A 14353-nucleotide genomic window follows, 5' to 3' on the forward strand; every position below is an offset into this window, starting at 1 on the left:
GAAATTTTAAAAGTAAGAATGTGACTATTTTATAAGTTAATGATAATAGAGACTTCAAACTCCAGTTGCGAGTTCAACAATAATTCCTTTATTTATCACTGATCCCATTTAAGGAAAAATATGTACAGAGATATCCAAACAGAATAAACACTTATAAGACTTATAGAAGAGTGACACAAGATTACAAGTTAGGTGGACAAAAAAATTATATAAAAAAAAGTGAAATAAAAGTAAAAAAAAAAAAAAAATCACAGTAAAGTCACATTAACATGTTAAAGCTCCACCACAAAGTGTGTAATAAATGTTATTTTCCCGTACTCTAAACAGCAATAAAAAAACATTGTTTCCCAAAGTGGCATTTAAAAAACGTCAGACCTCCCCACAAAAAATAAGCCCTTGCACAACTTTGTTAACAATAAAATTATTAAATTATGGGTCTTGGGGTCTTGGAAAGATATGGTAAAATTGCTGTGTTTTATTTTTTCTGTTTCTTTCCAGAAAGTTTCCAAAAGTTAATCAATGTGGTATACCTACCCTATAACATTGCTGTTAAGCACTAACACTTGTCTCACAAAAAACAAGCCCTCGTGCAGTTACAATGATGGAAAAAAAAAAAAAGGCAGAGCTTGGTATGTGACGATTAGAAAACTAGAATGTAAATTGTTACATTATAATCTATGGGAATGGACGCAGATGGAGGAGGTTCTGTCTGTGTCCATTACTCTGCAATAGTTAATGTCTGTTGCTGTCATCCTATGACAGATGACCACAATGGACATTAATAAAAGTGGTATGAACCTAGCCTAACTGCATGTTACCCAGTCTAGATTGCTGATGTATGAATAACCAAAACCAAAATTCAGTGGCATGGCATTTAAAAAGTTGGAGAGTGTTAAAAATAATCATTCATTAATTGTAATTGAGGTATAATGTACAATTAATCGTAACTTTGATTTAGGTCCTGATCATCCAGCCCTATCTTAGTCCCCCTAAGGAGATTGAACTTGCGATCTGATGACTTGAATAATACATTGCACTATCTATGAGGTGCATTGTATTACACTGCCTGCCATATTGTGTCCAGCCATCTATTAGGCCATGCCTTTGGCACAGCCTGATAACATTATATAAAAGGCAAGCCTGGGGGGCTTCCTTAGGGCCTTGGCTGCAATGTGAAGACATCAGACCCATACGATCTAGTTCTAATATATAGAGGAGGGAGCAGCCGCCCTCCAAAACCTTTTAAATGCTGCTATTGACTGCGGAATCTAAAGGGTTCAATATACCACTGATCCTCAGAGTTAGGAGTGGGCGTCTGACCATGAGTGCACAGCCAGGCATCTGCTTCTAACTGCAGGAGACCCCATATTATTCCAGTTCAATTGATGCAAGTCTGTACATTGGTTACTAATGGGTTAGAATATTCCCATCAGACAACCGCTTTACCTAATATAATGTGTTCTTGTTGTGCCGATATGTTTTGTGCCGGGCCCATAAATAACATTAATTAATGAGGAGTCTGACATGTTAATCCATGTTGAAGTACTGGCATTGGTCCATAGGCGAACTTGTGTGACTATGGGTAACCCGTCTTTAGTCAAACAGTATGGGTGAAAATGTTGTTACCTTGAAAAATGGACTAAAATGAAAGCTTTGTCCCTAGAAGTAAAAGACTTTGTGAGGACAAATAAAGAAGACGGACTTGTAACTATGCTCATAGACCTTTAATAAAAGAGCTGTTGATAAGTGAGAATAATATAAAAGGTACAGGAAATTGTAATCTATCAGTGCCTGCAAGACAACAGGAAATTGTACCTATAAACCATTCACAATGCGCTGTTTGTACTGCGGACACTCTAGCCAAACAACAGGCAGGTGGATCGTTTTACCATGCACAGGCGAAACAAAGCGACCAGTCAGCCAAAGAAATCTCGCAAAGTGAAAAAAAATCTACATCTACCATACCTCCGAGACTTGTATTAGGAGTGTCTTCTAGTCTTAGCTAATTCTTCTCTACATAGCATATAAAATGTGTCCCACAAACCTGAATGTAAATGTCTCTGATGGTTGTTACACGTAGACATCGTAGGGGCAGATATTTTACCGTAGCTAAAAGAGTTCTTTGCTTTGGACAACCTATGCTTGTTAGACAGATCCTTTAACAATAGCTGATCACTGAGATGGTCTAGTGATCAGCTGCAATTTGTGGAAAATCTGTGTTTAATTTCCCTGCAGCACCCCTACAGGAGAAGCTAAGTATTACGTAGAATACATTCAAGTTAATGGATTATCTTTGTTCTGAATGACAGGCCCTCCAGAGTGGGATATGTTCTTCACTTTGGCCACGAGATGAGGATAATAAACAGAACATCCCTTTTATTGACCTAGAAAGGTATTTGACATGGGCTTTATATACTGAATAGCCCCTTTATGAAGCCACAGTCTGAGTGACTGCTAATCCAAATGAAATGAATGTGAGTAGTTACTGCATCAATGTAAGTGTATGGAGATTTCCCCATAGTCCCCCACTGGCGATTGTTGGCTGAAATGATGACTGGGTTTGATCCTAGAAACATCTGACAATGGTTTGACTCTGCGCTCCCACCCGAACTGACATGAATGTCTGACCAAGAGTACGTTTTTATGGATAGGTTGTGGAATAAACCTGCTTGTTTGGCCAAACGGGACAAAACGGTAATTCTATATGTATGGCAAGTTGTGTAAGCTGCACAGAAAAGGAGATAAATGTGTATGTATTATGTGTTGTGTCCTCATGTCTACTGATCTAGAGACTGGTTTCTGAAGGCAGATTCTGTAAGTAATGGGTAAACTTGTCATACAGTTTTTAGAAGTTGACGGCAAATTAACTTCACAAAATACACATTGGGGCAGTTTTCATAATAATGTCTTGAGTTCGGCTTAAAAATTGATCATAGTTGCTCATGTTGTATGATATATTTGGCACATCCATAGGGCTAGTTCACATGGGGCAAGAGGGGGCGTATATTTGATGCGGAATCAGCCTCAAAATCCGCCCCCTCTCAGAAGAGGTCTATGTAGACCGCTAACGTTCTTTTTTCCGATAGCGGTTTGTTCCCGCTTGCGGAAAAAAGAAGTGAGCTGCCCTACCTTGAGGCGGACGCCGTGGCGGAAACTGCCGCGGCTTGTCCACATCAAGACAGTCTCTCCGGACTAGGCCCATTCATTTGTGCCTGCTCCAGACTGGGAAGCCGTGACAGTCACGGCTAGGCGCGGCAGGTGCATTTTGGTCCTGATTGTGACTCTGCTTCCCGCATCAAAATCAGGACCAAAATACATGGTCACTAGCCCGTGTGAACTAGGCCTTAGACACGTTCATGCCACAGCTTGGTTGTCTTCTTTAGAACAGTGGCGATTCATACTGCTTCATTCTCTTTGGCATGGTCGATCTAAGTTCCACCCCCATTGCCCTCAGTGTAAGCCATTGCTATTGACAATACACTATATATAATTTCCTCCTTCCTTGTTGCAAATAGGAATAGATTTTTGGAAACGTTGGGGGAGGGGGAGTGAAAGCCGTAGGTTTAGTGGTGGTTAGAGCTGTGGGAGGACATTGTCATACGGACACCGGAACTCATTGAAATGTATGGGTATTAAAACTGACTGCTAGCAAGCCGTCTCCAACTCTGGGGATTAGGACGGAAACCCCTGGGCGGTAGTGTGAACGCCCCCTTAGTTGTTATTCAATACCAGATCATATTATAATGACAAAGCAGAAATATCATTATTATATTTTGGATCCTACCATATAAATATGTGGCTCTTGTTAAAGGCTTTTTCACATGAACACATTTTCTGTCTGGACCCATTCTAGTGAATAAAGCCATGTACTCTGTTTCAGTAAGGATCAGCATTTCAGACTGGAATCCCATGGACATTTTTTACACTTTAGGTCCAAAATAAAATCTGTGTAGATGAGTTTACCATCCTTTATATAAGCATACATTGTGCAAGCCAAGCACACAAGATTAATATGCTAGCAGACACTTCCAGAATATACAGATACATAAGAGTGGAGAACATTGGGCGGTCCAGGCCTCCCAATCCTTCCTGTATGACGGCTCTGTTCTATGCTTGACGCACATATTGGCAGATTCTCTGCATTTTTTGCAACATTGGCCTTTGTTTAACTTCATCTGCAGTTGTTTCATTTACAAATGAGCCGTACCTGGTACACCGAGCCTTATCTGTCCAGTTTACAGAGGGAATGAATCCTATTGAAGAGTCTTACACCAGTGTATATTCTGTAGATACTGCTAAGTCACAGGTATTAGTCATTGTGTACTACAGCAAAATGCTCATAATAAGGTCAGGCTATATTACATCGGGTAGAGAATACATATATGGATTGAAATATTGGGGGTGATATTGAAGTCTATTTCTTAAAGCTACTGTAACAGATAATGGAGGTGTTGACCGGGATTACCAGAAAAATATCAGCTTGTCTTCTACCTTTACTAAGGCTTGGTTCACATCTGTGCACGGGTTTCTGTTTGGGGGTCTGCTTGAGGAAGTTGAGGTTACCCCTGCTATGTCTGTGCATCACATGTTTTATTAATATGCAGGTAAGCTGTAACCTCTTTATTGCTCCAAAGAGCTCTTTGACAACGGTGAAAGCTCAGTGGATCTCCGCGAAGCAGGAGACCATGAGGTCTTCCTCTTTCTTTTCTGTTTTTCCTTAGCTGCTATGGACTCCTAGTATATCTTCTCTTCTCAGCATATGCATGCCTACGTCTGTATTATATTACTGTGTATTATCCTGTACCTGTATTACTGTGCTGCTGTAACATGCTGAAATTTCCCCAATGTGGGACTATTAAAGGATTATCTTATCTTAAGATATAGTTTGGGGAAATATTCAGCTTATATGTTATTCATTTAGATCCCTGTGCTGTTTATGCTCAGGAGTCCAGTGGGCAGTCCTACTAGATTATTGTGGGTGTTCCCTGTATGGGTGTGCATAGAGAGATAGCTGTCAGTAACTACATGGGACCACCCTCTAGACTGCCAAGTATGTCAGGAGCAAGGGATTAAAGGAATAAAATGCAAGTTTTACAGAATCCAGGCTCATAAAACTCCTGCTTCCCATGCATGGGGCTGTATATGCAATGTGACAGCTTCACTATTGCCGATAGGTAATCTGTGCACCCCTGGGAATATTTGCAACACGCCCGGACGGCACACAGTTAAAGTTTTATCAATTTCTCTTGGCACATGAACACTGTGTGTAACAAGGCAATGCCCTAGTTTCCTTTATACTTTACAAATCGCTGGATGAATGCCATAACTTGTGTGCCGGAATGGTTGTATTATTCTGGGACAGGGGGTCGCTAAAGGGGGAGATGCTACACTTTTCCATCAAGTATATTCCTCCCAATGCAAACATTTTACAGCTTCTGTACTGTCATTCACATACTTTTGGTATATTAAGATATTATTTTAGTTGTGAAGTAATATTCACAGTATTGGGGTGCCCAGGTAGCTGTCTCTACTGAGGCCTAGGCCCTGAGGGCACCCCAAAAGGCCTGTCTGCCATAGAAAATATATCAGTACACGAAATGGCAGAAGAATGTATGTATGTGTGTGTGTGTGTATATATATATATATATATATATATATATATATATATATATATATATATATATATATATATATATATATACACACTAGCTGGTACCCGCGAGTTCGTCTGCGGTGACTGTAGAAGTGGGTATATACAGGCGCGGATAAGGTTTTCGTACTGTGTATAAGGTATGGGATATGAAATGTAACTGTGTATCTTGTTTTTTCTGTAATTCTGAGAGCACATGAGACTTTTGTGTTGAATGTAATTTGTATTTCAGCCGCTATACGGTGTTGGTATAAACTGTACATAGTGTCTTTGGGACAGAGGTATTTCAGGTTAACATACTTCGATATACGACATTGTATGGTTTGTTATTTTCCGCCAGTACATGTCAGTTTTGGGCACAGGATACTCTTGAGCAGCCGCATAAAGTCTGGCCCTGTGCATGACAGTTTAGTAACTCCATGTGCCTCTTATTAATAGCAATTAACCCCATCATGTCCCTCACATTAACCCTTGTGTAAGCGTTACTGATATGTGAGAGACTTGGAGGTAATAGTTAAGTATCTTCATTATTGAGGTTTATTAGTAACCCTTATATGGGGCTTATATGGGGTTAATATGAGGGACATGATGGGGTTTATTCCTATTAATATGAGGCACACAGGGGTTAATATGAGGGACATGATGGGGTTTATTCCTAATAATGTGAGGCACACAGGGGTTAATATGAGGGACATGATGGGGTTTATTCCTATTAATATGAGGCACACAGGGGTTAATATGAGGGACATAATGGGGTTTATTCCTATTAATGTGAGGCACACAGGGGTTAATATGAGGGACATGATGGGGGTTATGCCTATTAATGTGAGGCACATGGAGTTACTAAGACTAAACTAATAACCCCAAATGCCGGACATTAATGAGAACAGTAATTCTATGTACCTGTGTGTTTTTCAGTGTCACTTTGCTAGCAGCTTCCTCTTCTCCTCCGGGAATGTTAGGAGGATGCAGACCACTATAGCAGACACAGACCTGAGCGATTAAGCTCCACCCCCTGGGTTTCCTGCACCCCTCTCAAAGGGGAGTGTCCTTATGCTCTAGCAGAGCTCTGAAGAGACTCGGACTTCATTTAACTCTTGCAGGTCCTGGGCTGCTGGTGTGCCAGTGAAATATGGCAGGAGTGCCACTCTTGGCATGTGTGCCAGGGGTTGCTGACCTCTGCTGTAGAGGGTAATATGAATTTTGTGGCTTGCTATGGTCCAAAGTGTGTGAGATTGCAGAAATAGTGATGTGAGTTTGGGTTTTTTGGGGGTCCTGGGAAAAACGTATGTGTGCTATTGTGACGAAAAGTAGCCTATTGCGCAATTGAGTGTAGTGACTATGTTTGTGGAAAATTTCAGCCAAATTGTATGGTCGAAAGTGTGTGAGATTGCAGAAATAGTGATGTGAGTTTGGGTTTTTTGGGGGTCCTGGGAAAAACGTATGTGCGCTATTGTGACGAAAAGTAGCCTATTGCGCAATCGAGTGTAGTGACTATGTTTGTGGAAAATTTCAGGCAAATCGGTGGAGCGGGTTTTGCGTGATTGAGGAACAAACATCTAAACATCTAAACATCCAAACACACAAACCCACAAACATCCAAACTCACAAACTTTCACCTTTATAATATTAATAGGATATATGTATATATTAAAGAAAATGTCTCCCATGTGCAATTATTTGCTTTGCTTCTGTAACATTCATACGTATAGCCCAGCTGTGTGTATGTAAGTGAATGCCGATGACAGGACAGGCACTATTCAATGTTTTATAAGGTGCGCTGTAACAGCTGAATGAGGGAAAAACAATGGCGCTCTACCACCTGCATTCTCAGGGGCCTTCCCTATATTCATCCATGTCTGACAGCAATGACTTATTTGCTGCTGAAAACTGATGCCTTTGTTTTTTAGCTTTTATTAGTTCGACATGTAGTGCATGAGATTGGGATAAGCCATAACATATACCTGTGCTGCGGACATAATAATAAAAATAAATTTTATTTATATAGCGCCAACATATTCCGCAGTGCTGTACAATTTGTAGGGTACAAATACAGACAGAAAGATACATTACAAATAAAGTCATTTCACACAATGGGACTGAGGGCCCTGCTCGCAAGAGCTTACAATCTATGAGGTAGAGGGGGTGACACAAGATGTAGCAGGGGAGGCATTGCTTATGCAGAGGTCAGACACTTTTGTAATAGAGGTGACTGTCATTACACAAACATAAAACTTTATGAACCGTCACCAGTGGTGTCCTGTAACATGTGGATGGAGCTTTAGCTCGGTCTCGGTCTATATGTATCTATTATCTGCTCTAGTAAGGATTATTGTTCCCTTTTAGTACATTAATGAGTACTATGCATTATAGCATGCAAGGCGACTTGACCAAAGATCATCATGTCACCCTGCGACTCCATCAGTAATGTAAGTGAATGGAGTTGCAGTGCAGCGGAGAACAGCTGGACAGATTTTGAGACTAAAAACCCCAAATTGATCATTGAATCACATGACCTTTAATATTTTGTACTCGGTGACAGGTCCTCTTTAACCAACAATATAGATGATGTTATCAGAAAGAAAGATCAATCACTGATTTTTGACGCTGAATTAGGTTTCTTTTTTACTCTTTTTTTTTTTGTGGAAGTACGACAGCCATGATGGAGACCCTAGCACTGGGAACTGCAGATGTAGGACTGGTTTACTGAACGATTTTATGTCCGTATTCTTATGTCATCAGAAACTGTCTACATCTACCATAGCCTTTACATGATTCCCTATTTGCCAATTTCCCTACTTTCCAATGAAGTGGTTCTTTCAGTGCTTTTGTTTTTGAGCCAAAATCCTTAAGGGCTTTTTCCAAAGGTTGATGTTCAGATGAACTGACAAGATGGCAGAGATAAGCCAACATACAAGACAACAGTTGTTTGTGATCTGACCACATTTACTCGGATGTAAATATGATTATTTGTCACCAGCACATCTACCCATGTAAAAAGCAATGTGCTGTCAGCAATATGCAAACTGCTAGACTAGAAAGTAACCCCACACTGGGGGGGAAAGGTCGGGGTCGGTTGGGTCTGGCTGACCAGGTGACAGGCACAGCACAGGCTGATCAGGTGAACAGGGGACTTTTGGAGCAGTGGACATAGCACACGCACTGCTATATTCATTTCAATGGGAGCACCAGAGATAACAGATAGCACTCAACTATATCTGGCACTCCCATTGAAGTGGATGGAGCGATGCCAACACACTGTTCAGAATGGGGGGTGGGTATAAAGTCTCCCATTCTCCTGTGTGGTCGGATCCCCACTGATCTGCAAGTTATCCTTATCCATAGGGTATACCTTGCTTTCTTGGGAAAACTCCTTTATTTTGTGGCTTACTTTAGTTTTTTAACAATATGAAATCCCTTCTACTGTATAGACAGAATCTTAGTATTCCAGTAATGTGTAATAAATGTACGTTTGTTAACTGGTTAACATTATATCTAATTTTTTTTCCTATATTTCTAGATGACTGTTGGAGAAAGTCTACAGAAGGAAGCCCTAAAGAAGCGTGTGATGAAGCAGGTATTGCGTCTTATACATCCTTGGCCACATTACTCTATAGATGTAACAATGACCGGTAAAGGGTAGAAATGGAACAGAAGTTGGTTGCTGTCCTTTATGTGGGATAACAGATGTTTGCACTGTAGATTATTTTGTAGAATTTTTTGAAGTATATACTTTTACTGCAAACCCTTCAGCTTCTTGATCCAGGTTATTCTAATTCTCTCTAAGGCTGAGCTCAGGGCCATCATCTCCAGTACATCGCAGTGGATGAACTGACCTGTGGAAATAGGATTCATGCCACTCATTTCTAATCAGAATGACATTGACAAGATGATGTTTGATAGGCTTGCACTGTGACTATTGACCGCAGATGCCCAGCCTTCTCCAAAAATATGTCTTTTAATTACCACGTTTTTTATCATGTTGCTGAAAATCATCAAGTAAAATTCTTGTGTGTTATATCGGGTTCACACCAGCGTATGTTCGGGGATTCCGTTCCTCTCTCTCCGCATGAAAAATGCGGAGAGAAAAGCGATGCAAGCGTAATTTTTTTTTCTCCCCGTTTTTCGCCCTTTTCAGGCGGAAACCACACGGACCCCATTATAGTCACGTGAGAGGGGAACAGCTTTAGCTTAGTCACGCTATCCTTGTGCTAATCTCATCTCCTGGGCATGACTGACCTCTCCCTCGTGATGGGAATATAAGGGAGATGGCAGTCACATCCATGGGCAAGATCAACAAGGGGGCGGTGGCACTGAAGCTTCTTCCCACCCACATCACTACTTGGGGTAATTTACATGTGACTTTTATAGATTATATTTTATAGATTAGATTATAGAGGCAGCACCAATAGAAAAGTCCTTCATCCTGCACATGAAGGGGCCAGTTTATGGTGTAAAACCCCTCCTAACAGAGTCCCTTTAAATTGAGACTAAACTTCAGGACAACATTTGATTTTCTGGCAGTATTTTTGTCATTAATAAATTCTGTATTATACTTTATTAACAGATTTTGGCTCTTTTCTAACAAATCGTTTATTTTTCACTCTTCCCCTTGCTTCTGTATTGAGAGCTGTTCCTGCCTCTCACTGAATGTTACAGTGTATGGAGTACGGGCTGTGTTACATAGAGAAAATAAGGGGGGAGGGGTCACTTCAACCAGTTCTATCTCGGACATTATAAAACGTACAAACTTGGTTTTTGTGTCGTATGGAAGAGGAGATTCTCTGCAGTGCTATCTAAATTACTTCCAGAGATAGCACTGGTGGATTAGGATATTTATATGCAGCTGTATAATATATCTGATATAAAAATCCCAATGTCCGTTTTATATTGTCCGAAGTATAACTGCTTGCAGTGACCCTCCTATACCCTCATTTTCTCTACATATTACACAGCCCCGTACTCCATACACAGTAACATTTGGTGAGAGGCAGGAACAGCTCTCAATACCAAAACAAGGAGAACAGTGAAAAAATGCAGGAGTTCACAGATAGGATGCAAAATACTGCCTGAAAATCACAAGTTGAATGCTTTAAGTCTTCAAGAAAAAGATTCCCGTTGCCGCTACTCTCTGCTCTGGCCATGTAAGGGTCCTGAATGAGTGTCCCCCTACCTGCAACTATTTATGAGCATAGGTTTTGTAAGCCAGGCAAGCAGTGCACTAATATAAACAGGAGACTATATGTTTCTTTAGTGTCTCTGCAGTTCTCATACATCATGTAAAGTGTTGCAATCTGGTGCCTTGTGTAAGCTGGATCTCTGCATGTATTTTATGGCGGATTCTGGTTATTCTCACTATTACACAGATGAGCCCAGGTGGGATGTTGAACTTGACCTTTCTGGTGGAGATCTAATGGGGTTTATCTGTAATTATTCTGAGATCATTGTAATAAAATATGATGAATTGCAGAAATGTTCATGTTTATATCTCTTTTCCAAGACCAAGCTTGAAATGCAGAGAGCCCTGGAGGAGGATTCTTCTGTATATGAATATGACAGTGTGTATGACGACTTGCAGAAGAAGAAAGAGGAAGACGCAGCTAAGAAGCTATCTGGAAAGGATAGAAAGGTATCCCTTTACCCACCGTGCACAAAGAAGTCTTTTTATTTATTTTATTTTTTTATTGTCTTTGGTTGTGTATATGTAAGAACTTAATAAATGTTGTAATGTCTAACCTCAAAAGAACCCCTCCAAAAAGTTACATTTTTGACATTAAGGGCTAGTTTACACTGAGTCAAATGGGCCGGATTTTGACGTGTCAGAATCTGGCTCAGAAAACCGCCTCCCATTGAAATCAGTGGGAGCTGGTCATTTCCTTTTTCCGCAAGCGGTTTATTCCCGCCCGCGGAAAAAAGAAGCGAGCTGCCCTTTCTTCAGGTAGATTCCGCGGCTGATTCAGCCACAGACATCCGTCTTGCAACACCTCCCTCCCAACTAGGCCCATTCATTTTGGCTTAATCCGTATTGGAATGCCGCAACTGGATGTCGGTGCACTGCACTGGCATCCAGTCGCAGCTAGCTGTTTTTTGGACCAGAATCAGAGGCGGCCTCCACGTCAAATTCCGTTCCAAAAAAACTCGTGTGAACTAGCCCTAACAAAAATAATTTATTTACAGGGGTTGTCCAATATGAGCAAATAGAATTGGTTAAACATAGAAGTTGTACCATTTTCCAATATACTTTCTGTATCAACTCCCCACAGTTTTCTAGATTTCTGCTTCTTGTCATTCATTTTGCTTGCATCCAGTGGATAAGAATTAGTCCATGGTCATGTGATGGATACACAGGTGCACAGCTCATTACCAGGCAGATGTCTAATTACTGTGCTGTGACTATAACGAGCCGTGCATCTGCATGTACATCACATGACCATGGACTGATTTTTATCCACTGGAAGTAAACAGTGAATGACCGCAAGCAGAGATCTAGAAAACCATGAGGGATCGATAAAGTATATTGCAATATTGTTTGACTTTTCAATGTGCAAACAATAAGATTTATTTGCTAAAATTGAACAACCCATTTAAAAAAAAAAAAAAAATCAATCTACAGAAAAAATAAATAAAAGAATTTTCCTCCATAAATATGCCGTAATTCAGCATACAAAAACTGTGAAAATTTGATACTACTGTAAAAAGGTTGCAGTCAGTATGTTGTGTATACTACCTGGTCAATGGTCTCCGAAAAAGAAAAGGATTGCTAAGGGGAAAAATGTTAATCAATTATATGTATGGCAAATCGACACCAATAAAAACTACAACTTCTGGCTCAAACACAAGCCCTTATACAACTTTGATGGAAAAACAAACAAAAGTTATAACTTTTTGGAATATGTTGAAAAATGTGAAAATGACATAAAACATGTGAAGGGAAATAAATTGAAAATACTCAGTGACATTCTAATAAGAGCGTATATATTTTATTATACTCAGCCAAAATATATCCAGAACATCCTGAAAGCAGTGGAGCACAGAAAGAAGGAGCAGGAAAAGAGAATGGAGAAAAAGATCCAGAAAGAACGTGAAATGGAAGGGGACGAGTTTAAAGACAAGGATGCTTTTGTCACCTCTGCTTATAAGAAAAAGCTTCAGGAGAAAGCTGAAGAGGAAGAGCGGGAGAGGAGGGAGGCTGCAATGGAAGGTGAGAAATTCATGTTACTACATTTGTTATATGTCTGGTAGTGAAGACCATAAAAAGGTAATATGTATGAGATCTAGAATTAATAGGTACCCATAGAAAGGATGTCCAGTTTCATGTTGCAGGTGCCCTGTTGAAAGCAGGTTGGTGTCTAGTGCCCTGTTTGGTTGTGTGCAGGAAGAGGGTTTAAAGGGGTTGTCTTTTCTTCGTGGGACAACCTCTTTAAAGGATTTTCCAGTATTAGGATTTTGATGGTCTATTCTTTCACTGGATCACCCCCACCCTACTGATGATCAGGCGTTTGAAGAGGCTGGAGCATTAGTACGGGAGCGAGATTTATAGTAGGTGCCACAGTAATAATGGCATGACACTGTACAAAAGTCTCAGGCAGAGCCAGTCTTTCTGGGATTGCATGAAGAGACAGAAGGATTGGACAAGCCTATATCTACAGAAGATCTGTGCTTAGTTCTCCAAGATGGAGGGAACAACCTCCCTGCCGAGTTCCTTCAAAAACTGCAATTGTATCGAGAAGAAATGATGGAAGGCAAAGGTCACACCAAATAGTGATCAGATTTAGATTTATCTTTTCTTCATTAACTTTGTATGTACTTAAGTGAGAAACATAAACAGTTAAAGGGATTTGTCCAGGGAGTTTAGATTCATTTACCTGATCTGGTGGAATCTTCATGATGGACCAGGGTGGTAGAGATGTTTGGTGTGAGGGTAGTACCGGATTGGGTAAGGAGGAAGGAGGCAGAGCTTACCCAATGGTCAAAGCACTGCTTCCCATTTCATTAGCCATTGGTGAGGGTGAGGCCAAAACCTCTTGGGTCACCATTGAGAGTCAAATCAGTTAAGTGAATCGAAACTTCTACAACAACCATTTTAGCAATTCTATTTCTAAAAGTATTTTTACTTTGCAATATTTTTTCCACACCTGCCTAAAAGTTTTGTACGTTACTGTATAAAATCTCCAGAGGTTTGTGGACATGACAGGCGCTCTCTAAATGGTAATGTTAGCTTTCCCTTCTTCACCATCACAAAGAAAACACAGCATCAATAGTTATCATCCTACCATCTGGTATTTACTACAGGCAGGAGAGCTGTCCTCCATTTATATGGATGCTTGGGAGGTTTTATTGATGTTATGATGCAAATAAATCACAAATGTGCTAGTTTACTAAATTCTAGGACATCTGCAATTGTGTCCGATAAAACATTATAAAAGTGCATTAAATTCACTTCCAATGTCTCTCATTGTTTTAGCATCTCTGGATGTGACGAAGCAGCGAGACCTGAGCGGCTTCTACAGACATCTTCTGAATCAGACTGTGGGGGAAGAGAAAGCTCCTGAATGCAGCTTGAGAAGTACTGAGTAAGGAGCATGTTCATGTCCAGTTGGTCACCGTGTGGATTAGTTTATTAGCATTGGCCTAGCATTGTGCAAACTCAGAGAAAGTAGGTGCATTCATTTAGACATGTGGCATAGCCTTCAACTACCTTGA

At 40.4% G+C, this 14353-nt stretch overlaps 1 protein-coding gene across 1 annotated transcript in view; it reads left to right on the forward strand.

Moving 5' to 3' along the window:
* NSRP1 (nuclear speckle splicing regulatory protein 1) overlaps positions 1-14353 on the forward strand; it is a 36379-nt gene that overhangs the window by 19357 nt on the left and 2669 nt on the right. The window contains exons 3-6 of the mRNA XM_075263770.1: positions 9171-9227; positions 11151-11279; positions 12644-12851; positions 14115-14223. Of these exons, the coding sequence (XP_075119871.1) occupies positions 9171-9227; positions 11151-11279; positions 12644-12851; positions 14115-14223 (503 nt within the window). The remainder of the gene's footprint in view (positions 1-9170; positions 9228-11150; positions 11280-12643; positions 12852-14114; positions 14224-14353) is intronic.

The sequence above is a fragment of the Leptodactylus fuscus genome, chromosome 2 (assembly GCF_031893055.1).
Source record: "Leptodactylus fuscus isolate aLepFus1 chromosome 2, aLepFus1.hap2, whole genome shotgun sequence".
In the NCBI taxonomy this organism is placed as follows: Eukaryota; Metazoa; Chordata; class Amphibia; order Anura; family Leptodactylidae; genus Leptodactylus; species Leptodactylus fuscus.